Source organism: Leucopleurus acutus (assembly GCF_964270905.1).
Source record: "Leucopleurus acutus genome assembly, chromosome: 14".
NCBI lineage: Eukaryota > Metazoa > Chordata > Mammalia > Artiodactyla > Delphinidae > Leucopleurus > Leucopleurus acutus.
The window spans coordinates 85223782-85248565 of NC_139156.1; the positions used below are offsets into that span (position 1 = coordinate 85223782).

Below are 24784 nucleotides of genomic sequence, written 5' to 3' on the forward strand. Positions count from 1 at the left end.
CTAACTCCTTTGTCTTCTCTATCGGACAAACCTGAACCATCACATCTGTTTTTCTCTGGTCGTGAAGTTCAAATTGGTATTTCTCACCCTCTTAAAAGTCAGGTGTTACTCTGACCTGACTGTGTGAGAAGTGGAAGACTAGTGAAACCAACTAATAGAATCTTCACAGTGATACATACTTTGCTGTAAACTCATAGCCAAGTCAGAAAGCCCCTCTACATCATCCCTGCAGGCTCAGAACAGAGTGTGAGGAGATCCCTTTTAATTTATTGAGAGCTCTGACTGCTATTTGTTGGTTTTGTTTCTAGTTACAAATAATACATGCTCACTGAGAGAGGAAATTTATAAACGCCCAAGTTCATGGCAATATGGATATTTTTATTTTCTCTTGAGCTCTTACAAATTTTTCAAACCATCTCAGTGAATAAGAATTATTTGCATCCATTTATGTATACACATGCACAGCTGTTTTAGCATTGTTTTAAGTTTGCACTTGCTGTTCCTTTAAAATTTTGTTTTGTCAATACAACAAGCTTGTTAGCAAAACAAAGAAAACCCTGGGTTGCGGTGGCTTCAATGGTGAATTTCCCCAAATCTTCAAAGAAGAAATAATACCGGTCCTACATAACCTCTTTCAAAAAATAGAGAAGTGAATACCATTTTACTTACTTTATCAGACTAAAATTGATACCAGTACCAGACAGAGTCACTAGGAAAACTGTAGATGGTGTCCCTGATGAAAATAAACAGGAGAGTCCTTAACAAAACATTTACAAATTTAATCCAGCAGTATATAAAGAGGAATGCAGGGTTGGTTGAACATTTGAAAATCAGTTAAGGCATAAAGGAGAAAAGTGTATGATCATCTTAGTAGACGCAGAGAAAGCCTTTGACAAAATTTAATGCCCATTTATAAAAACAAACAAACCCCCCTCCAAAAACTCTTGGCAAACTAGAAGAGAAGGGAATAGCTTCACACTGATAGGTCATACCTAAGAAGAACCCACAGCTGACAGCAAGATTAATAGTGAAAGACTGAATGTCTTGGACCTAAGAATGGGAACAGGCAAGGGTGCTCACTTCACTTACTGTAGAAGTAGCTCACGTGCTACATCACATTTATACACCTGCTCTTCTATTCAGCACTACCCCGGAGGTTCTAGCCACTGAACTAAGGCAAGAGGAAGAAATACAAAGCATAAAGAATAGAGACAGGGCTGGGGTGGTGGGCAAAACGGATGAAGGTAGTCAAAAGGTACAAACTGAGTAATACTCCATTGTATATATGTGCCACATCTTCTTTATTCCTCTGTCAATGGACACGTAGGTTGCTTCCATGTCCTGGTTATTGTAAATAGAGCTGCAATGAACATTGTGGTACATGACTCTTTTTAAATTATGGTTTTCTCAGGGTATATGCCCAGCAGTGGGATTGCTGGGTCATATGGTAGTTCTATTTGTAGTTTTTTAAGGAACCTCCATACTGTTCTCCACAGTGGCTGTATCAATTTACATTCCCACCAACACTGCAGGAGGGTTCCCTTTCTCCACAATGGCTCTCCACCATTTATTGTTTGTAGGTTTTTTTATGATGGTCGTTCTGACTCGTGTGAGGTGATGCCTCATTGTAGGTTTGATTTGCATTTCTGTAATGATTAGTGATGTTGAGCATCCTTTCATGTGTTTGTTGGCAGTCTGTATATCTTCTTTGGAGAAATGTCTATTTGGGTCTTCTGCCCATTTTTGGATTGGGTTGTTTTGGTTTTTTTTGATATTGAGCTGCATGAGCTGCTTGTAAATTTTGGAGATTAATCCTTTGTCAGTTGCTGCGTTTGCAAATATTTTCTCCCATTCTGAGCGTTGCCTTTTCATCTTGTTTATGGTTTCCTTTGCTGTGCAAAAGCTTTTAAGTTTCATTAGTTCCCATTTGTTTATTTTTGTTTTTATTTCCATTTCTCTAGGAGGTGGATCAAAAAGGATCTTGCTGTGATTTATGTCATAGAGTGTTCTGCCTATGTTTTCCTCTAACAGTTTGATAGTGTCTGGCCTTACATTTAGCCATAAAAAGAAATGAAACTGAGTTATTTGTAGTGAGGTGGATGGACCTAAAGTCTGTCATACAGAGTGAAGTAAGTCAGAAAGAGAAAAACAAATACCCTATGCTAACACATATATATGGAATCTAAAAAAAAAAAAGAAAAGGTTCTGAAGAACCTAGGGGCAGGACAGGAATAAAGACGCAGACGTAGAGAATGGACTTGAGGACACGGGGACGGGGAAGGGTAAGCTGGGACAAAGAGAGAGAGTGGCATGGACATATATACACTACCAAATGTAAAATAAATAGTGGGAAGCAGCCACATAGCACAGGGAGATCAGCTAGGTGCTTTGTGACCACCTAGAGGGGTAGAATTGGGAGGGTGAGAGGGAGATGCAAGAGGGAGGGGATATGGGGATATATGAATATGTAAAGCTGATTCACTTTGTTATAAAGCAGAAACTAACACACAGTTGTAAAGCAAATATACTCCAATAAAGATGTTAAAAAAAAAAGAACTATTTAAAAAGAGACTAGAGAGAAGTAAAACTTTCTGTGCAGGTGACATGATTGTTTATGTAGAAAATTCCAATGACTGTATTAAATAGCCTTTAGCACTAATATGTGAATTTAAATGGTTCATGAGGCTAAGGTGAGCTTATGAACATCAATTGTATTTCCATATACTAGCAACAAACAGTTAGAAAATAATGAGGCGAAAACAGTACTTTTAAAAATAGCATGAGAAACATGAAATATGTAGAGATAATTTTTTTTTTTTTTGCGGTACGCGGGCCTCTCACTGTTGTGGCCTCTCACGTTGCGGAGTACAGGTTCCCGATGTGCAGGCTCAGTGGCCATGGCTCATGGGCCTAGCCGCTCCGCGGCACGTGGGATCCTCCCGGAGCGAGGCACGAACCCATGTCCCCTGCATAGGCAGGCAGACTCTCAATCACTGCACCACCAGGGAAGCCCTGTAGAGATAAATTTAATGGAATATATATAAGATATGTAAAGAGCTAAGTAGATGGGGGCCCTGCCACACCATTAAAATGCAGGAATTCAACACAATCCCAGTAAAAATCCCAGCAGGCATTTTGTAGACATTAACAGCTGATTCTAAAATATGTATTGAAGTGCAGAGGAACTAGAACTGGACAAGACCAACAAAGTGGGTTGACTTACAAACACTACGTGATTACAAGACTGATGGTAAAGCTACGTTTATTAAGACAGTGTGGTACAGACATAAGGACAGACATGCAGACAGAGATCAGTGGAACAGAACAGGGTATCTAGAAAGAGACCCACATATATTTGGTCTGTTTAAACATACATGCCAAAGTGATTCAACATTTTTTTTAGCCTTTATAATGGGAAATACAGTTTACATATAGAAAAGTACAGATGTATGGCTCAAGATTTAACACAGATTGATCACCTATGTAATTACTACCACGGTCAAGAAATAAAACATTCTACATTGGATCAATATATTGTATTTAGGTGGTATCCCACTACTGGGCATATACCCTGAATTACCCAGAATTCAAAAAGAGTCATGTACCGCAATGTTCATTGCAGCTCTATTTACAATAGCCAGGACATGGAAGCAACCTAAGTGTCTATCGACACATGAATAGATAAATAAAATGTGGCACATATATACAATGGAATATTACTCAGCCATAAAAAGGAACAAAATTGAGCTATTTGTAGTGAGGTGGATGGACCTAGAGTCTGTCATACAGAGTGAAGTAAGTCAGAAAGAGAAAAACAAATACCGTATGCTAACACATATATATGGAATCTAAAAAAAAAATCGTTATGAAGAACCTAGAGGCAAGACGGGAATAAAGACACAGACCTACTAGAGAATGGACTTGAGGTCACAGGGAAGGGGAAGTGTAACCTGGGACAAAATGAGAGAGTGGTAGTGTATATATGGACATATATACACTACCAAATGTAAGGTAGATAGCTAGTGGGAAGCAGCTGCGTAGCACAGGGAGATCAGCTTGGTGCTTTGTGACCGCCTGTAGGGGTGGGATAGGGAGGGTGGGATAGGGAGGGTGGGAGGGAGGGAGACGCAAGAGGGAAGAGATGTGGGAACATATGTATATGTATAACTGATTCACTTTGTTATAAAGCAGAAACTAACACACCATTGTAAAGCAATTATACTCCTATAAAAACGTTAAAAAATGGTAACTTCAAATTTTAAATTATGAGGTTTACATCAAAACCAACATTTTGCAAAGGCACTTTTAAGGCATTACAAGGGTCAATATTGTAGGCAGTGAAAATGGTTTCTTGACACTGTAGTGCAAGTAGTAGACAATCCAGAGATGTGGACTTTACTGATACAGGGGCATTACATTTCAATTTGAGGGCATTTTATATAAAGCACAACTACAGACCTAGTCATTTTGGCATATTAAGTTATCTTTAATATTTTTTCTAGAAAACAGGTGATGTTTATATCCATGATAAAAAATTTTTATACAAGATCTACTGCCTTAATCTAGCCCCACTGATGAAATTAACTTTTATTGTATTAATAACTCAAATTACTGTTAGCATCACTCCAAAAACTTGCTGATTTAACACTCCAGAAGTTTTTACTAAGGACTGTTTTTATAAAACTGTCATTGGGACTTCCCTTGTGGTCCAGTGGCTAATACTCTGTGCTCCCAGTGCAGGGGGCCCTGGTTCGTCCTCTGGTTGGGGAACTGGATCCCACATGCTGCAGCTAAAAATCCCGCATGCTGCAGCTAAAGATCCCGCATGCTGCAATGAAGATCCCACGCGTGGCAATGAAGATCCCGTGTGGCGTAGCCAAATAAATAAATATTAAAAACCAAACTGTCATTGCTTCTAATTTACAATTTTGCTTAAAAGGAAGACAGTATACAAAATTATATTGTCCCCACTGTGCCAAAAGAAAGTATTAAAAGTAAGTGGGCATCTTTATAACTATGAGGTTCCTGAGGTCAGAATTTTCTGGTAAGTCAGTGAATCTAAGGAGATCTACAGCGTTAGGGGTTGCTTTGTTCAACGTGTAGCCTGGGTCTATCCAGGATGGCTGTACCCAATTTTGACATAAAGTTATGGGTAGATATGCCCTGGAAAATAAACCGAAGAACCACAGTGTATCTTACACTTTTGTAAATGATGTTTTATGGATAAACTTTTCACTTTCTCAAAAGGCTGATATATTTCAGTATTTTGAATACATCAGTGTAGGTAACCTAACCAACTATCATTATGTTTTCGTACTAAGGGATCTAGCATTTAATAAAGTTACTGAAATGCAAAATAAATAAGTAGATAAAACACTGACAGCATCACAGAAAACTCCTCTCACGCCCATTCCTTGCTGTCACAGGTAACTAATGTTGGCTTGTATGGGAACCACAACCAACTTTTCCTAATGATTTTACTACCCTAGTTTCAGTCCTGAAACACTGTGGTTTAGTTTTACCTGCTTCTGCAACTTTGATATAAATATCCTACAGTACGCATTCTTCTGTGTCTGCTGCTTTTGCTCACATTAAGTGAAGTTGTCATTTGTTTTCATTTTTGTGTGGTTCCCCACTGGTGAAGACTTCATCTTTTACCTAGCTGCTCTGCTGTTTATGAACGTACCCGTTTTATTGTTGCAGTGATTTCAAATAATGCTGTTATGAACATTCTTGTACATTTCTGTTGGGTATATACCTAGGAGTAGGTATGCATGTATCCAGCTTTATGAGATGTGGCAAAATGGTTTTCATAAGTGCTTCTATCAATTTACAGTTCCATCAGCAGTATATGAGAATTCCCATTGTTCTACATTCTTGGCAACTTTGGTACTGTCACTCTTTTATTTTTCGTATGACTTGAACCATTCTGATGGAGGTGTAACGTTATGTCACTGCGGTTTTAGTTTATTTTTCTCTGATTATTAATGTGGTTGATAACTTTTTCTTCTGTCTCCTTTGTGGTGTCTTGCTCATTTTTCTATGGGTTGATTGTATTTTTCTTAGTGGCTGTAGTGTCTCTTAGTTATGGATTCAGACCCTTGGTAAATTAAGCTTTTGCTTTCTTCACAGTGTCTTCTGATGATTACTTTTAATGTAGTCTCAATTATCCATCTTTTTCTCTATAGCTTGTGTGTTGGGTGTTCTGTTTAAAAGTCTGCGTACTCTGCAAGCAGCAAGATATCCTCTTCTGTTATCTTCAGAAGCTTTGTTGTTTTGTCTTTTCTACTTAGATCTGTAATCATCCTGGAAAGTATGTTTGTGAGGTAGCGTTCATATTTTATTATCTGTCTGTGAGGGTGAGAGTCTGCTATGTAGCTCTCTATTCCACTGTATATTTGTGTGTCCTTGTACAAATGTCAGAGTGCTTAATTATTGTTGCATTGTAATGTCTTGCTATCTGGAATAGTAGCTCTTTCCACTTTGATTTTTTAAATATTATCTTGGCCATTTTAGATCCTTTTGAATATACATTTTAGAATCAGTTTATCATATCCCAATAAAACGCACTTGCACACTTCAGATGTTGATTAAAATTTCATTAAATTTAACTGTCAGTTTGGAGAAAAGTGAAATAACAGATTTCAAATCCACAAACATGATAAATTTGTTTATATATACCTATATCATTTTTATTTTCTCTGAAGGTTTGCAGTACGCGGACCTCTCACTGTTGTGGCCTCTCCCGTTGCGGAGCACAGGCTCCGGACGCGCAGGCTCAGCGGCCATGGCTCACGGGCCCAGCCGCTCCGCGGCATGTGGAATCTTCCCGGACCGGGGCATGAACCCACGTCCCCTGCATCAGCAGGTGGACTCTCAACCACTGCGCCACCAGGGAAGCCCTGAAGGTTTTTTAAAATTGAGTTTTAATTGACATATAATACATTATGTTAGTTTCAGGTGTACAACATAATGCTTTGATATTTGTATATATTGTGAAATGATCACCACAATAAGTCTGTCAGCATACATAGTTACAGATTTCTTTTTTCTTGTGGTGAGAACTTTTAAGATCTGTTAACTACAGTCACTTATTTTATAACTGGAAGTTTGTACCTTTTGACCACCTTCACCCATTTTTCCCACCCTTCAACCCCCACCTCTGGTACCTACCCATCTGTTCTCTGTATCTATGAGCTTGTTTTTTTTAAAAAAATTCCACATATAAGTGAGATAATATGGTATTTGTCCTTCTCTGTCTGACTTATTTCCTTAGCACAATGGTCCATCAGTGTTTTCTTAAATGGCAAGATTTTATTCTTTTTTTTTAAATGGCTGAATATTCCATTGTATAAATAGGTCACATCTTCTTTATCCATTCATCTGTTGATGGACATTTAGGTTGTTTCCATGTCTTGACTGTGATAAAAAATGCTGCAGTGAATATGGGAGTACATATATCTTTTTGAATCAGTGTTTTCACTTTCTTCTAATAAATATCCAAAAGTGGAATTGCTGGATCATATGGTAGCTCTATTTCTAATTTTTTTTTTTTTTTTTGAGGAATCTCCATACTGTTCTCCATAGTGGCTGCACCAATTTACATTCCCACCAGCAGTGCAGGAGGGTTCCCTTTTCTCCACAGAGTCTCCAACACTTATCTCTTCTTTAATGTTTTTTAAAGTTTTTAATTAAAAAAAATTTTATTGGAGTATAGTTGATTTACAGTGTTGTGTTAGTATCTGCTGTACAGTGAAGTGAATCAGTTATACATGTATATATCTACTCTTTTAGATTTTTCCCATATAGGTTATTACAGAGTATTGACTAGGGTTCCCTGTTCTATACAGTAGGTCCGTATTAGTTATCTATTTTTATATATAGTAGTTTGTATATGTCAATCCCAGTCTCCCTATGTATGCCTCCCCCCCTTACCCCCTGGTAACCATAAGTTTGTTTTTTACATCTGTGACTCTATTTCTGGTTTGTAAATGTGTCCATCAACAGAGGAATGAATAAAGGAGATGTGGTACATATATACAATTGAATATTACTGAGCCATAAAAAAGAATGAAATAATGCCATTTGCAGCAACATGGATGGGCCTAGAGATTGTCATACTGAGTGAAGTTAGTCAGACAGAGAAAGACAAATATCATATGATAACTATCACTTCTCTCTTGTTGGTCTTTATGATCACCATTCCTACAGGTGTGAGGTGTTATCTCATTGTGGTTTTGAGTTGCATTTCCCTTATGATTAGTGATGTTGAACACCTTCTCATGTACCTTTGGCCATTTGGATGTCTTCTTTGGGAAAACGTGTATTTAGCTCTTGTGCCCATTTAAAAAATTGGATTTTTTTTTATTAAGTTGTATGAGTTCTTTATAAATTTTGGATATTAACCCCTTATCTGATAGATGATTTGCAAAATTTTTCTCCCATTCTGTATGTTGCCTTTTCATTTTGTTGATTGTATCTGTAGTCCCACTGGTTGAATTTTTTTCATCTTTTGTTTGTACTTTTTTTTTTTTTTGCTGTACGCGGGCCTCTCACTGTTGTGGCCTCTCCCGTTGCGGAGCACAGGCTCTGGATGCGCAGGCTCAGCGGCCATGGCTCACGGGCCCAGCCGCTCTGCGGCATGTGGGATCCTCCTGGACCGGGGCACGAACCCGTGTCCCCTGCATCGGCAGGCGGGCTCTCAACCACTGCACCACCAGGGAAGCCCTGTTTGTGTTTTTGGTGTCATATCTATAGAATCATTGCCAAGACCAATATTGAGGAGCTTCCTCCCTATGTTTTCTTCTAGGAGTTTTATGGTTTCAGGTCTTAATGTTTAAGTCTTTGATTCATTTTTTTAAACATCTTTATTGGAGTATAATTGCTTTACAATGATGTGTTAGTTTCTGCTTTATAACAAAGTGAATCAGCTATACATATATATCTATCCCCATATCTCCTCTGATTCATTTTTTTTAAACATCTTTATTGGAGTATAATTGCTTTACAATGGTATGTTAGTTTCAGCTTCACAACAAAATGAATCAGTTATATATATACATATGTTCCCATATCTCTTCCCGCTTGCGTCTCCCTCCCTCCCACCCTACCTATTGCACCCCTCCAGGCGGTCACAAAGCACCGAGCTGATCTCCCTGTGCTATGCGGCTGCTTCCCACTAGCTATCTACCTTACGTTTGGTAGTGTATATATGTCCATGCCTCTCTCTCGCTTTGTCACAGTTTACCCTTCCTCCTCACATATGCTCAAGTCCATTCTCTAGTAAGTCTGTGTCTTTATTCCTGTTTCACCCCTAGGTTTTTCATGACATTTTTCTTTTTCTTAAATTCCATATATATGTGTTAGCATACGGTATTTGTCTCTCTCTTTCTGACTTACTTCACTCTGTATGACAGACTCTAGGTCTATCCACCTCATTACAAATAGCTCAATTTCGTTTCTTTTTATGGCTGAGTAATATTCCATTGTATATATGTGCCACATCTTCTTTATCCATTCATCCGATGATGGACACTTAGGTTGTTTCCATCTCCGGGCTATGTAAATAGAGCTGCAATGAACATTGTGGTACATGACTCTTTTTGAATTATGGTTTTCTCAGGGTATATGCCCAGTAGTGGGATTGCTGGGTCATATGGTAGTTCTATTTGTAGTTTTTTAAGGGACCTCCATACTGTTCTCCACAGTGGCTGTATCAATTTACATTCCCACCAACAGTGTAAGAGGGGTCCCTTTTCTCCACACCCTCTCCAGCATTTATTGTTTCTAGATTTTTTGATGATGGCCATTCTGACTGGTGTGAGATGATATCTCATTGTAGTTTTGATTTGCATTTCTCTAATGATTAGTGATGTTGAGCATTCTTTCATGTGTTTGTTGGCAGTCTGTATATCTTCTTTGGCGAAATGTCTGTTTAGGTCTTCTGCCCATTTTTGGATTGGATTGTTTGTTTTTTTGTTATTAAGCTGCATGAACTGCTTATAAATTTTGGAGATTAATCCTTTGTCAGTTGCTTCATTTGCAAATATTTTCTCCCATTCTGAGGGTTATCTTTTGGTCTTGTTTATGGTTTCCTTAGCTGCACAAAAGCTTTGAAGTTTCATTAGGTCCCATTTATTTTTGTTTTTATTTCCATTTCTCTAGGAGGTGGGTCAAAAAGGACCTTGCTGTGATTTATGTCATAGAGTGTCCTGCCTATGTTTTCCTCTAAGAGTTTGATAGTTTCTGGCCTTACATTTAGGTCTTTAATCCATTTTGAGCTTATTTTTGTGTATGGTGTTAGGGAGTGATCTAATCTCATACTTTTACATGTAGCTGTCCAGTTTTCCCAGCACCACTTATTGAAGAGGCTGTCCTTTCTCCACTGTACATTCCTGCCTCTTTTATCAAAGATAAGGTGACCATATGTGCGTGGGTTTATCTCTGGGCTTTCTATCCTGTTCCATTGATCTATATTTCTGTTTTTGTGCCAGTACCATACTGTCTTGATTACTGTAGCTTTGTAGTATAGTCTGAAGTCAGGAAGCCTGATTCCTCCAGCTCCGTTTTTCATTCTCAAGATTACTTTAGCTATTCGGGGTCTTCTGTGTTTCCATACAAATTGTGAAATTTTTTTTTCTAGTTCTGTGAAAAATGCCAGTGGTAGTTTGATAGGGATTGCATTGAATCTGTAGATTGCTTTGGGTAGTAGAGTCATTTTCACAATGTTGATTCTTCCAATCCAAGAACATGGTATATCTCTCCATCTATCTGTATCATCTTTAATTTCTTTCATCAGTGTCTTATAATTTTCTGCATACAGGTCTTTTGTCTCCTTAGGTAGGATTATTCCTAGATATTTTATTCTTTTTGTTGCAATGGTAAATGGGAGTGTTTTTTTGATTTCACTTTCAGATTTTTCAACATTAGTGTATAGGAATGCCAGAGATTTCTGTGCATTAATTTTGTATCCTGCTACTTTACAAAATTCATTGATTAGCTCTAGTAGTTTTCTGGTAGCATCTTTATGATTCTCTATGTATAGTATCATGTCATCTGCAAATAGTGACAGCTTTACTTCTTCTTTTCCGGTTTGGATTCCTTTTATTTCCTTTTCTTCTCTGATTGCTGTGGCTAAAACTTCCAAAACTATGTTGAATAAGAGTGGTGAGAGTGGGCAACCTTGTCTTGTTCCTGATCTTAGTGGAAATGCTTTCAGTTTTTCACCATTGAGGATGATGTTGGCTGTGGTTTGTCATATATGGCCTTTATTATGTTGAGGAAAGTTCCCTCTATGCCTACTTTCTTCAGGGTTTTTATCATAATTGGGTATTGAATTTTGTCAAAAGCTTTCTCTGCATCTATTGAGATGATCATATGGTTTTTCTCCTTCAATTTGTGAATATGGTGTATCACGTTGATTGATTTGTGTATATTGAAGAATCCTTGCGTTCCTGGAATAAACCCCACTTGATCATGGTGTATTATCCGTTTAATGTGCTGTTGGATTCTGTTTGCTAGTATTTTGTTGAGGATTTTTGCATCTAAGTTCATCAGTAATATTGGCCTGTAGTTTTCTTTCTTAGTGACATCCTTGTCTGGTTTTCGTATCAAGGTGATGGTGGCCTCATATAATGAGTTGGGGAGTGTTCCTCCCTCTGCTATATTTTGGAAGAGTTTGAGAAGGATAGGTGATAGCTCTTCTCTAAATGTTTGATAGAATTCGCCTGTGAAGCCATCTGGTCCTGGGCTTTTGCTTGTTGGAAGATTTTTAATCACAGTTTCAATTTCAGTGCTTGTGATTGGTCTGTTCATATTTTCTATTTCTTCCTGATTCAGTCTTGGCAGGTTGTGCCTTTCTAAGAATTTGTCCATTTCTTCCAGGTTGTCCATTTTATTGGCATAGAGTTGCTTGTAGTAATCTCTCATGATCTTTTGTATTTCTGCAGTGTCAGTTGTTGTTTCTCCTTTTTCATTTCTAATTCTATTGATTTCAGTCTTCTCCCTTTTTTTCTTGATGAGTCTGGCTAATGGTTTATCAATTTTGTTTATCCTTTCAAAGAACCAGCTTTTAGTTTTATTGATCTTTGCTATCGTTTCCGTCATTTCTTTTTCATTTATTTCTGATCTGATTTTTATGATTTCTTTCCTTCTGCTAGCTTTGGGGTTTTTTTGTTCTTCTTTCTCTAATTGCTTTAGGTGCAAGGTTAGGTTGTTTATTCGAGATGTTTCCTGTTTCTTAAGGTAGGATTGTATTGCTGTAAACTTCCCTCTTAGAACTGCTTTTGCTGCATCCCATAGATTTTGAGTCGTCGTGTCTCCATTGTCATTTGTTTCTAGGTATTTTTTGATTTCCTCTTTGATTTCTTCAGTGATCACTTCGTTATTAGGTAGTGTATTGTTTAGCCTCCATGTGTTTGTATTTTTTACAGATCTCTTCCTGTAATTGATATCTAGTCTCATAGCGTTGTGGTCGGAAAAGATACTTGGTACAATTTCAATTTTCTTAAATTTACCAAGGCTTGATTTGTGACCCAAGATATGATCTATCCTGGGGAATGTTCCATGACCACTTGAGAAAAATGTGCATTCTGTTGTTTTTGGATGGAATGTCCTATAAATATCAATTAAGTCCATCTTGTTTAATGTATCATTTGAAGCTTGTGCTTTCCTTATTTATTTTCATTTTGGATGATCTGTCCATTGGTGAAAGTGGGGTGTTAAAATCCCCTACTATGAATGTGTTACTGTCGATTTCCCCTTTTATGGCTGTTAGTATTTGCCTTATGTATTGAGGTGCTCCTATGTTGGGTGCATAAATATTTACAATTGTTATATCTTCTTCTGGGATCGATCCCTTGATCATTATGTTGTGTTCTTCTCTGTCTCTTCTAATAGTCTTTATTTTAAAGTCTATTTTGTCTGATATGAGAATTGCTACTCCAGCTTTCTTTTGGTTTCCATTTGCATGAAATACCTTTTTCCATCCCCTTACTTTCAGTCTGTATGTGTCTCTAGGTCTGAAGTGGGTCTCTTGTAGACAGCAAATATATGCGTCTTGTTTTTGTATCCATTCAGCCAATCTGTGTCTTTTGGTGGGAGCATTTACATTTAAGGTAATTATCGATATGTATGTTCCCATTCCCATTTTCTTAATTGTTTTGGGTTCGTTATTGTAGGTCTTTTCCTTCTTTTGTGTTTCTTGCCTAGAGAAGTTCCTTTAGCAGTTGTTGTAGAGCTGGTTTGGTGGTGCTGAACTCTCTCAGCTTTTGCTTGTCTGTAAAGGTTTTAATTTCTCCATGAAATCGGAATGAGATCCTTGCTGGGTAGAGTAATCTTGGTTGCAGGTGTTTCTCCTTCATCACTTTCAATATGTCCTGCCACTCCCTTCTGGCTTGCAGAGTTTCTGCTGAAAGATCAGCTGTTAACCTTATGGGGATTCCCTTGTGTGTTATTTGTTGTTTTTCCCTTGCTGCTTTTAATATGCTTTCTTTGTATTTAATTTTTGACAGTTTGATTAATATGTGTCTTGGCGTATTTCTCCTTGGATTTATCCTGTATGGGACTCTCTGTGCTTCCTGGACTTGATTAACTATTTCCTTTCCCATATTAGGGAAGTTTTCAACTATAATCTCTTCAAATATTTTCTCAGTCCCTTTCTTTTTCTCTTCTTCTTCTGGAACCCCTATAATTCGAATGTTGGTGCATTTAATGTTGTCCCAGAGGTCTCTGAGACTGTCCTCAGTTCTTTTCATTCTTTTTTCTTTATTCTGCTCTGCATTAGTTATTTCCACTATTTTATCTTCCAGGTCACTTATCCATTCTTCTGCCTCAGTTATTCTGCTATTGATCCCATCTAGAGTATTTTTCATTTCATTTATTGTGTTGTTCATCATTGTTTGTTTCATCTTTAGTTCTTCTAGGTCCTTGTTAACTGATTCTTGCATTTTGTCTATTCTATTTCCAAGATTTTGGATCATCTTTACTATCATTATTCTGAATTCTTTTTCAGGTAGCCTGCCTATTTCCTCTTCATTTGTTAGGTCTGGTGGGTTTTTATCTTGCTACTTCATCTGCTGTGTGTTTTCCTGTCTTTTCATTTTGCTTATCTTACTGTGTTTGGGGTCTCCTTTTTGCAGGCTGAAGGTTCGTATTCCTGTTGTTTTTTGTGTCTGTCCCCAGTGGCTACGGTTGGTTCAGTGGGTTGTGTAGGCTTCCTGGTGGAGGGTACTAGTGCCTGTGTTCTGGTGGATAAGGCTGGATCTTGTCTTTCTTGTGGGCGGGTCCACGTCTGGTGGTGTGTTTTGGGGTGTCTGTAGACTTATTATGATTTTGGGCAGCCTCTCTGCTAATGGGTAGGGTTGTGTTCCTGTCTTGCTAGTTGTTTGGCATAGGATGTCCAGCACTGTAGCTTGCTGGTCGTTGAGTGAAGCTGGGTGCTGGCGTTGAGATGGAGATCTCTGGGAGATTTTCGCCGTTTGATATTATGTGCAGCTGGGAGGCCTCTTGTGGACCAGTGTCCTGAAGTTGGCTCTCCCACCTCAGAGGCACAGCACTAACTCCTGGCTGCAGCACCAAGAGCCTTTCATCCACACCGCTCATTAATTTGGGATGATTCGTTGTCTATTCATGTATTCCACAGATGCAGGTACATCAAGTTGATTGTGGAGCTTTAATCCGCTGCTTCTGAGGCTGCTGGGAGAGATTTCCCTTTCTCTTCTTTGTTCTCACAGCTCCCAGGGGCTCAGCTTTGGATTTGGCCCCGCCTGTGCGTGTAGGTTGCCGGAGGGCGTCTGTTCTTTGCTCAGACAGGACGGGGTTAAAGGAGCCGCTGATTCGGAGGCTCTGGCTCACTCAGGCCGGGGGTGGGGGGTGGGGGGTAGGGAGGGTCTCGGAGTGCGGGTTGGGCCTGCGGCGGCAGAGGCCGGCGTGACGTTGCTAGCCTGAGGCGCGCCGTGCGTTCTCCCGGGGGAGTTGTCCCTGGATCCCGGGACCCTGGCAGTGGCGGGCTGCACAGGCTCCCCGGAAGGGGGTGTGGATAGTGACCTGTGTTCGCACACAGGCTTCTTGGTGGCGGCAGCAGCGGCCTTAGCGTCTCATGTCTGTCTCTGGGCTCCGCACTTTTAGCCGCGGCTCGCGCCCGTCTCTGGAGCTCTCTTAAGCAGCGTTCTTAATCCCCTCTCTTCGTGCACCAGGAAACAAAGAGGGAAGAAAAAGTCTCTTGCCTCTTCGGCAGGTCCAGACTTTTCCCTGGACTCCCTCCCGGCTAGCTGCGGTGCAGTAACGCCCTGCAGGCTGTGTTCACGCCGCCAACCTCAGTCCTCTCCCTGGGATCCGACCGAAGCCCGAGCCGCAGCTCGCCCGCCCCGTCGGGCAAACAGACAAGCCTCTCTGCTGGTGAGTGCCGGTCGGCCTCGATCCTCTGTGCTGGAATCTCCCCGCTTTGCCCTCCGCACCCCTGTTGCTGTGCTCTTCTCCGCGGCTCCGAAACTCCCCCACTCCGCCACCCGCAGTCTCCGCCCGCGAAGGGGCTTCCTAGTGTGTGGACACTTTTCCTCCTTCACAGCTCCCTCCCGCTGGTGCAGGACCCGTCCCTGTCCTTTTGTCTCTGTTTATTTTTTTCTTTTGACCTAACCAGGTACGTGGGGGGTTCCTTGCCTTTTGGGAGGTCTGAGGTCTTCTGCCAGCGTTCAGTAGGTGCTCCGTAGGAGTTGTTCCACGCGTAGATGTCTCTCTCTTTTTTAAACATAAATAACACTGAAATAAATATATAGTAGTATATAAATATTTTTTACACATTACTGATTTATTTTACCCTTAGGGAAAACTTATATAAGTAGAATTGCTGGTTCCAAAGGGATCAATATTTTAATTTCTTAAAAATTAATGAATTTTTAATTGAAGTATAGTTGATTTACAGTGTTGTGTTAATTTCTAGTATACAGCAAAGTGTTTTATATACACACATGTGTATATTCTTCTTAAGATTCTTTTACGTTACAGGTTATTACAGAATATTGAATTTGATTCCCTGTGTTATACAGTATGTTCTTGTTGGTTATCTATATATATAGTACTGTGTATTACAATAGTGTGTATCTGTTTACCCCCAAAATTTAATTTATCCCTCCCACTGCGTAGTAACTGTGAGTCGGCCTTCTATGTCTGTGAGTCGTTTCTGTTTTGTAAATAAGTTCATTTTTATCATTTTTTAGATTCCATATAAAAGTGACATCATATGATATTTGTCTTTCTCTTTCTGACTTACTTCACTTAGTATGATCATCTGTAGGTTCATTGATGTTGCTGCAAACAGCATTATTTCATTCCTTTTTATGGCTGAATAATATTCCATTGTATATATTACCACATCTTCTTTATCCATTCATCTGTTGATGGACACTTAGGTTGCTTCCATTTCTTGGCTGTTGTAAATAGTGCTGCTCTGAACGTAGGAGTGCATGTATCTTTTTGAATTAGAGTTTTCTCCGGATATATGTTCAGCAGTGGGATTGCAGGATCATATGATAATTCTGTTTGTAGGTTTTTAAGGAACCTCCATACTATTCTCCAAAGTGGCTGCACAACTTACATTCCCATCAAGAGTGCAGGAGGTTTCCCTTTTCTCCACACCTTCTCCAGCATTTGTTATTTGCAGACTTTCTGATGATGGCCGTTCTGACTGGTGTGAGGTGGTACCTCATTGTAGTTTTGATTTGCATTTCTCTAATGATTAGTGATGTGGAGCATCTTTTCATGTGCCCATTGGCCATCTGTATGTCTTCTTTTGAGAAATGTCTATTTAGGTCTTCTTCTTTTTTTTTTTTTTTGCGGTATGCGGGACTCTCACTGTTGTGGCCTCTCCCGTTGCGGAGGACAGGCTCCAGACGCGCAGGCTTAGCGGCCATGGCTCACGGGCCCAGCTGCTCTGTGGCATGTGGGATCTTCCCGGCCCCATATCTGTGGTTCCTGTCTATCTGCAGATTCAATCAGACACAGACCGTGGAGCATGGCAGTATTTATAACCCCATGTAAGTGCACCCTCTCAATTCAAACCCACATTGTTCAAGGGTCAGTGTCCTCTTCCAGGGTTGTAATTTCTTATTTAATTATGAACCAGGGGTGCTTTGGGAAGTCACATTCATGTGTTCTGTCAAGAGCTGATTAAATGGCTACAGTATAATATTAACTGTGTCGTGATTGTGGCAAAAATGTAAATTATCAGTTTGAAAATGATGCAATAGTTTAAAAAGTCTACACTATGTTAGTATGAAATCATGTGCAGTATGATTACAGCTGTAGAATATATTAAAAGAAGGATTAGAAGATATTACACCCAGTGGATGCTGTTGTGTATAGTATTGAGTATTTATTGTTTTTTATCTCCCCTTTTTCAAAACGAATCTGTATAGTTTGCTGTTGTTTTTTAACGATTAAATGATCAATGCAAACCAAAATACTGTGAGTACAGTTCAGTCTACTCTCAGTGCATCTACTGTTTTATCCTTCCAGTCATAAAATGTTCAAATGAGTTAAAGTAGATAAATGGATTTTCCATCAATCCCCTAACATTAATAATGTGTTCATCACCACCTTATTCCAAATAGTATTTACAATGATTAGTGAGAAAAGTAAGATATGGTAAAATAGTAAAATTCAGCCATGAGTGCACAAAAGAAAAAAAGACAAAACTAAGCTGCGGGGGGGAACGTAAATGGAGGTAGGAATGAGGCTAATCAGAAGCATACATTCTGGAACTGGAAAACACGTGGCATGTGGGCCATATACCTATTTCAGATTTTCCAATAGCCAGAACAAAACACACATCGCGTCCATGGCATTAACAAAGCACAAATAAACTCAGTACCATCCAGGTATTTAATTCCTCAAATGAAGCTGTAAAGTTCCAAGATGAGACCTTTGATCCTCAGAACCCTTCTCCTGAGAGTGCTATGGAAGGGGATGGACACACCCTCCGTGTACTCTCTGAGGGCCTGCTGTATTGTTCTTAGTGGTCACGCCCAGGCTCAGCTGGCTGGAGCAGTTCTTGAGGCTAGTGTGACCAGGTGCAGGCTGAGAGCCGTCTGCTGGCCTGACACAGATTTTTCTCTGTACTCCAGGGATAAATAGCGTGCATGTAAAGAAATGGTCGTGTGCCGTACTTCGTGGCAATTTTCTACTTTTGTTGCCCTCAGTCAAACTTTAGATGTTTGTTAGGAGAATGCACTTGCTGGGATATCTGGGATACACGGACTGTATTTACCACTCAAATAGACACCTTTTGGCCTTGAAAGACAGACAGTGGAGCTGAGGCAGTGCTGAGACCTGAGGAGGTGAAGAGCCCAGACTAGGATTGTTCCCACATGCAGGGCAGCCCATGGCCACACACTGACACGTCCTAGGAGTGTCATAGGAAGGGCGGCCACACCTCTCAGGGAGTAATCTAGATCCTCCCCCATGCACAGAGCGAAGGCACGGTTAACAGAAACGTTACTAAATATTATCATAAGGTGACAACCAAATCCTCATCTTGACTACAGCAGTTTCAACAAAGCACTCTTAGAATGCCTCACTTCAGTTGTTACAATTTTCTAGTGGGCCCTCTAAAATAACCTCTTTGTGAATTGCAGCTCTGAATTATTTGGGGGGTTATTATTTATAGGCCAGTTAAAAGATGGGGAAATATCTGCTAAAAGAAACTGTTTTCTTTTTTGGGATCACTAGGTTGTGGCCTGTTTATGCCACTTTCAGGTTGTGATTTTACATATTCTGATCTGCCTAAGGTTGAAAGCATGTATTTGTTTTCTTTAATAGGAATAAATGATCCAGTTCAACAAAAATAAAAACAGACTTTAAGAAGTTAGGGCGGTGGAGTAGTGTCAGGGAAAAGTGTTCCTGTTTTAACTCATATAAAACTGTGGTGTAATTTGTTAAAAGACACTTTTATTGATCTTGACTCTTCCAATTCCTTAATACTCATTGTGTGTCTGTTATGTATACAGAATAAAACCAGCGGAAAACAAGGGGTATAGGATGTGGTTGGTGACTGGTGGCAGGAAGCTTGCATATTCTACTTGGGAAAATAACACATACATGTCTGAAAGGTTAAACAGAAATACAACAGAGAAAAAGACATGGGTGGATGGTTGAGGAAATGCCACAGGGCGGTTGTTAATTGAATTCAAAACTTAGTGAAATCAGCACAAATGCCAAGGGAACTTTGCCGACTACACTTTGCTCACCTAGATTCTCAAAATATAGCAAAGATTTCGTGCTGGTTCAACAACCACATGGTGTTGTGTACATTTGATGACAATATTTAATTCCTCTAAAAGGACTTTTTAAAATACAGGAAATGTGTGATTATTCTAATGAAACATAGATTAAAAAAATCAAAACAAGTAGTAGTCGTGGTGCTTATACTTGAATCACACCATGTGGTTTTCATAGCTCTTTCCACATAGTGTTTGCACCCATCTCACTCCAGTCCTGCTAAAAAGAGAAGAGCAGGCAGTTTTCCTGAATTACTGGTGAGAACACTGAGGCCTCATAAAGTTATGAGATTTGTCTGGGGTACAGCACTGATTATATCCTAGGAGTTTTATCTGCTCCATATGTTTCTTTATATGGTATAGTTGTGAATAGGTTTAGATATAATGGATCACTTGATACCTTTGTTTTCCATTTGATGCACACGAAATACCCTTCTGGTACCTTGTTAATAAGCAAATGAAGACAATGAGATCCCTAGCTCCAGCTGCTGCTCATGTTGACAAACCATCTCTTTTGTTTTCTCCTTTTATCTGACAAATTCGTTAATTCAGTAGACATTAAGTGGCTTTTATGGAGTTGTCTTAATATTCTCAAGTGCTTGGGGAGATTTACAGAACTTGTATACACATCTCATGTGCGGAAGGAGTTCAGGCAGTTGAGGGGTGACGAGCTACATTCAAGACCGTGTTCGGTCACTGATCTGGATCACGTGCTGGTAGCTGTCAACATAAGGGGTGGCCAGCGTCCTGTCGGAGCTGTGACTTGGGAGTGGGGAGGGCATACCCCAGCTAGACTTAATCATCGGTTAGATTCCATGGGTGGGGAGGCTAAGTGGGAACTTCTAGTGGAGTGGGGCTTGATTTAGGAAATGCGGGGAGATGAATCTGGGAGGATGAATGGGAGGAATATAGAAAAACTTAAATGACAGGTCAAAGAGTTGACATCTGATTCTGTAGATGTTAAAGAGCCATGCAAGAGCTTTGTGTTTGCTTCTTCTCTCCTCGTAGAGCCACACGATGAAGGAGAGGTTTTGTCATCACAGAGCTGTAATGTATTCCAGTCCTGAGGTGGGGCTGAAAGACTGCAGGACTGGCCGGGCTGTTCTGGCATTTGCAGAGTGCTTGTAGCAAGCTTCGTTTTTCAATGAGCGATGAAATCCTGAGTGCAAACATTTGTCCCCCTAGCTGCTGGTGCTGCCTCTTTTATATGGAGCAGATGAAGTCCAAGGCTGAGTGGGTTTACTATTAGGATGGTGACGCTAAGTCAGAGTTCCCCTTTTAGGAAACATACCTCTTGCTCCCCTGGCAGCGAGTGCTTGACTGCTCCTTACATGGAAGGTTCAGGTGATATGGACACGAGGACGGCAGGATTCTGTGCCGAGTGGTTGCCGACAGCCTGGGAGTTGCTTCCTAGACCAGCGCTGGATGCAGCACCGTCAGGGCATCGAGCCTTGACCTCGCCCCTTGCCCATGTCTTACCTTGTTCTTGTAAGAATGATGTCTGATGTTTCTGCTGGTCCATATTCATTGGATTCATTTATTTTACCAATGAGAGCTCATTTCTAATATCACGCTAATTAAACCACTCATTTTGCCAATGAAAAGCTACTTTTTTTTTAACTAAAGTATTGTTGATTTACAGTGTTGTGCCCATCTCTGCTGTATAGCAATGTCAGTCAGTTATACACATATAGACATTTTTTTTTATATTAGTTTCCATTATAGTTTATCACAGGATATTCAGTATAGTTCCCTGTGCTATACAGTAGGACCTTGTTGTTTATCCATTCTAAATGTAATAGTTTGCATCTACCAACCCCAAACTCCCAATCCATCCCTCCCCTACTCCCCTCCCCCTTGGCAACCACAAGTGTGTTCTCTTTGTCTATGAGTCTGTTTCTGTTTCATAGATAAGTTCATTTAGATTTAGATTCCACATATAAGTGATATATGATATTTGTCTTTATCTTTCTGACTTTCTTCACTTAGTATGATAATCTCTAGGTCTGTCCTTGTTGCTGCAAATGGCATTATTTCGTTGCTTTTTATGGCTGAGTAATATTCCATTGTATATATGTACCACATCTTCTTTATCCATTCATCCGTTGATGGACATTTAGGTTGTTTCCATGATTTGGCTATTGTCAACAGTGCTGGAAAAGCTACTTTTAATATTCAGTAGGCCAAATAGCAAAGTCTCTGGTGTCAGTCAAGGTATGAATACTTGAAAGATGTGACTGGCTGAAATGCTGGCCAGGTCTGCATCGGGACCCTTCCAATTCAATACCACTGACCCAGGAATCTGAGTTCTCAGTTAGGGCCAGTGACTGTCCCTAAAGGTGAAGTTTAAACTAAATGATCTATACATTGTATTTTACTGTTGACACTGAAGAATATTTTATGAAGTTCTTAAATTAACTTGTTAAACAAATTACAGAAATATCAGTGCCTCTCCATCCATTCACTCAAGTTCACAATTTCAGCATGGTGGTTACAGCATGTTTTTTGTTATTCTCTCGGCTTTACTTTTTATGTTGATCAAAAGGTTTAGGGAAATATACCTGTAAGGAAGGAAGACGTCACGAAGAGAACCCAGGGCTTGTGTACATTGCAAGCCTGTGTCCTGAAGCAGCTGTGACCCTGAAATCCTAGCGGGCAGTTTCGCAAGGTGTTCACGGGCCTTGGTGTGGCGTCTTTTGTGAGGTTCCCACTTGGCTTCCTGGCACGAGGTGTAGTTATGAGCCTGCTTCTCATTCTATCTGGATTCTGTTGGTCTGCAGCTGGGAAGAGCTTTCTTTGCCAGATCCCTGCCCAGTTCTTTTTTTCTTGGCAGGTTCATTTACCTTTTTTTTTTCATAGTTTGTCTCCCAAACAGTCCCCAACCTGGAACCATGATAATCAGTTTCCTGGGCTTCCTACTCTTGAAGGTGAGGAAGCTGTTATGGTCCTTCATGCCCAGCACTGCCTGTTCTCTGACCTTGCCACAAGTGTTTAAACAGATTTCAAAGGGACATCGTATTCCAGTGCATTGAAGATGCCTCATCAGGGGGCTCTGTGATTGAGTGGGTTTTCTGACCTTGTAATTACATGTAGGCCCACATGGCCTCCTACCCCCAAAGACAGAGACTTAAATCTTACCGTAGAATAGAATTTGCAACAGGTATGGTTATGAAAATGAAAAGACCGTGAGAAGGAATATTTATGTGATGAATCTACACTGACTTGTATAAAATGCTGTTTAATGTTTTATGGATATTTGCATGTATATATATGCACACCACACGTATGTTTATGATAGAAATGATATTGCAAATATCAATCAAGAAGACTCCATTTTTTCATGATTGAATTAAAATAGCTTATTATTTTTTTTTTTTTGAAATATAGCAAGATCAACTTTACACCTGGGCTGCAGTTAGTCAACCTACACACTCACTGGATTATATAGAAGGGCAGTTTCCCAGGAGAGTCCCAGCTGCTTGGCCACCATCTAAACCTCCTGATGAAGAACACAGGCCCAAGGATGCTGACACAGGTAGGGCCCCTGGAAGAGTTAATATTCTGAAAGTAACATCGAATAACTGTGCAGTACCTACTGGGTATTGAGTCTGGGTTTCCCTTCAAGTATTTCTTAGATTATAATCTGTATATATCTCAAGCTAAATCACCGGGAAGCTTGTTAAATTGAAAATTCTTATGCCCCATCTTCAAGGCTGCTGAGTTCTGGGGAACGGGACCCTGGGTTGTCCAGTTACCACAGTGTATATAAAGTCCGAGAACCACTGCTTCGGGGTCCTGCTGTGGCCACCAACCCGGGGGAAGCTGCACACTCCTCATGGGCTGAGAGCTCGGAAAGGAACTTTCTGCCTACCGGCTTCAAAGGTGGTGGCCACCATACCTCTTTCCCCTGTCTCTTCCCTTACTGCTTTCTTTGAACTTTTCTTCGTTTTTTTCTTTGCCTTCAGAGATAACTGACAGAGGCAAAATAGAGAAACATGTTTTACTAAATCTAAATTTTAAGTAATTAAAAAAATTGTTCAGTGTTCAGATGTAATATTTTTCTAAAAAATATTTCCTTTTGGTTTTTTTTCTCTTTGTCTCTTGTGTCATCCTAAAATATTTTGTGTTATTTTTGAAGTATTTTGAAGGTAACATGAGATTAATGTCAGCTTTATATGGAGCCTGAAGCTAGGAAAGCACTTTGTATTTATTGTATTGAATTAAGAATCCTATTTTTGTAACAATGTTTTTATGGAATTTGGTTGTTTATCATTATCTAACTCATGAGCTCCCTTTAAAGCCAACAATGACCCACACTGTCAGGGACTTTATTCTAGGCTCCTGCCCAAAGGTATGCAGAGGGGCCTAGTGCTTATAACCTCTGTTTTTCTCCCAGTCCTGGAGCGATGCATTTACCTGTTTCTTCTTTGCACTGAGGCACTTAATGGGGGCCCACACCTAATGCTGCATGTCCCCCTTTCACTGTCTGATGCTTTTGAAACACTGCTTAGTGTTTACTTGGTGGACTATACTCCCTGAAATGAACCACATACAAGAGATGCAATGTAGGACATGTGTTCTGTGTAGGGCTCTGAGTTTCCTGTGGTGCAGAGAACAGTTGATCAAGGGCCAAGGTAGACCTTCAGAGACGAGGGGGTGCTGACATAATAACACATGAAAAAAACAAGCACATAAAAGCAAATTTAGTTTTAAAAGGAAAAGCATATAACTAAAATAATGATCCCATTAAATACACTATTTTATTTGTTTATGTTAAAAATTACTTACTGGTTAGGAAATAACTAGGTGTAGATATAGTAGAATCGGTCAATTTCAATGAGTTATTTTAACAGTTGTTCATATCTTGTGTTTTACATCATTGATTAAGATGATGTTTTCATTTTTTTCTTCCCTAGTGTGTCTACTTCTCTCAATTTTAACTGAAACATTTTATGTTACTGATTTTATTGTATACTGGAGGAACACTAGGTGGAAAGTTAATTAGTGATCATCTGAATTTTAGTTTGGTAGGAGATGATAGTCGGAATTGATGTCAGGAAGTTTGTAACCTAGTTTTTTCTTCATTATTTGATGTAGCTTGCAAAATGCCAGAGCAGCAATTTTTAATATAACAACTTGTCTCCTTTTAAAATATGCCTTCTTGAAGAGGATGATGGAGGTAAGTAGAAAATAGTTTAATGTAGTGACTTGTTTTTCTCCAATTGATCTGTTTTAAACCCAACAGCCCAACAGGTGTTTTGTCCAAATTGTCTAATGGCCCTTCTAAACTTTTCTTGCTGTGAATCCATGGGGCATTCTCATTCTGGGGCATTCACCTTCCCTGTCGTAGGCAAGCAGTCAGTTGTAAGAGTGAGAATGTAGATAATGTAGTAAAAACTGTGCATCGAGTCTACTGTTTTAAAAAAAATAGGTGTGAATTGTAGTCTTCGATAATGTGATTATTAAAAGTGATAAACTATTTCCAGTGCACTTGACTGTGATTGGTGCAAGGG

At 39.7% G+C, this 24784-nt stretch overlaps 1 protein-coding gene across 1 annotated transcript in view; it reads left to right on the forward strand.

Annotated features, from left to right (window-relative positions):
- FMN2 (formin 2) overlaps nt 1-24784 on the forward strand; it is a gene marked incomplete at both ends in the record, with an annotated part of 325661 nt that overhangs the window by 62817 nt on the left and 238060 nt on the right. The window contains one exon of the mRNA XM_082854885.1: nt 22659-22806. Within this exon, the coding sequence (XP_082711011.1) occupies nt 22659-22806 (148 nt within the window). The remainder of the gene's footprint in view (nt 1-22658; nt 22807-24784) is intronic.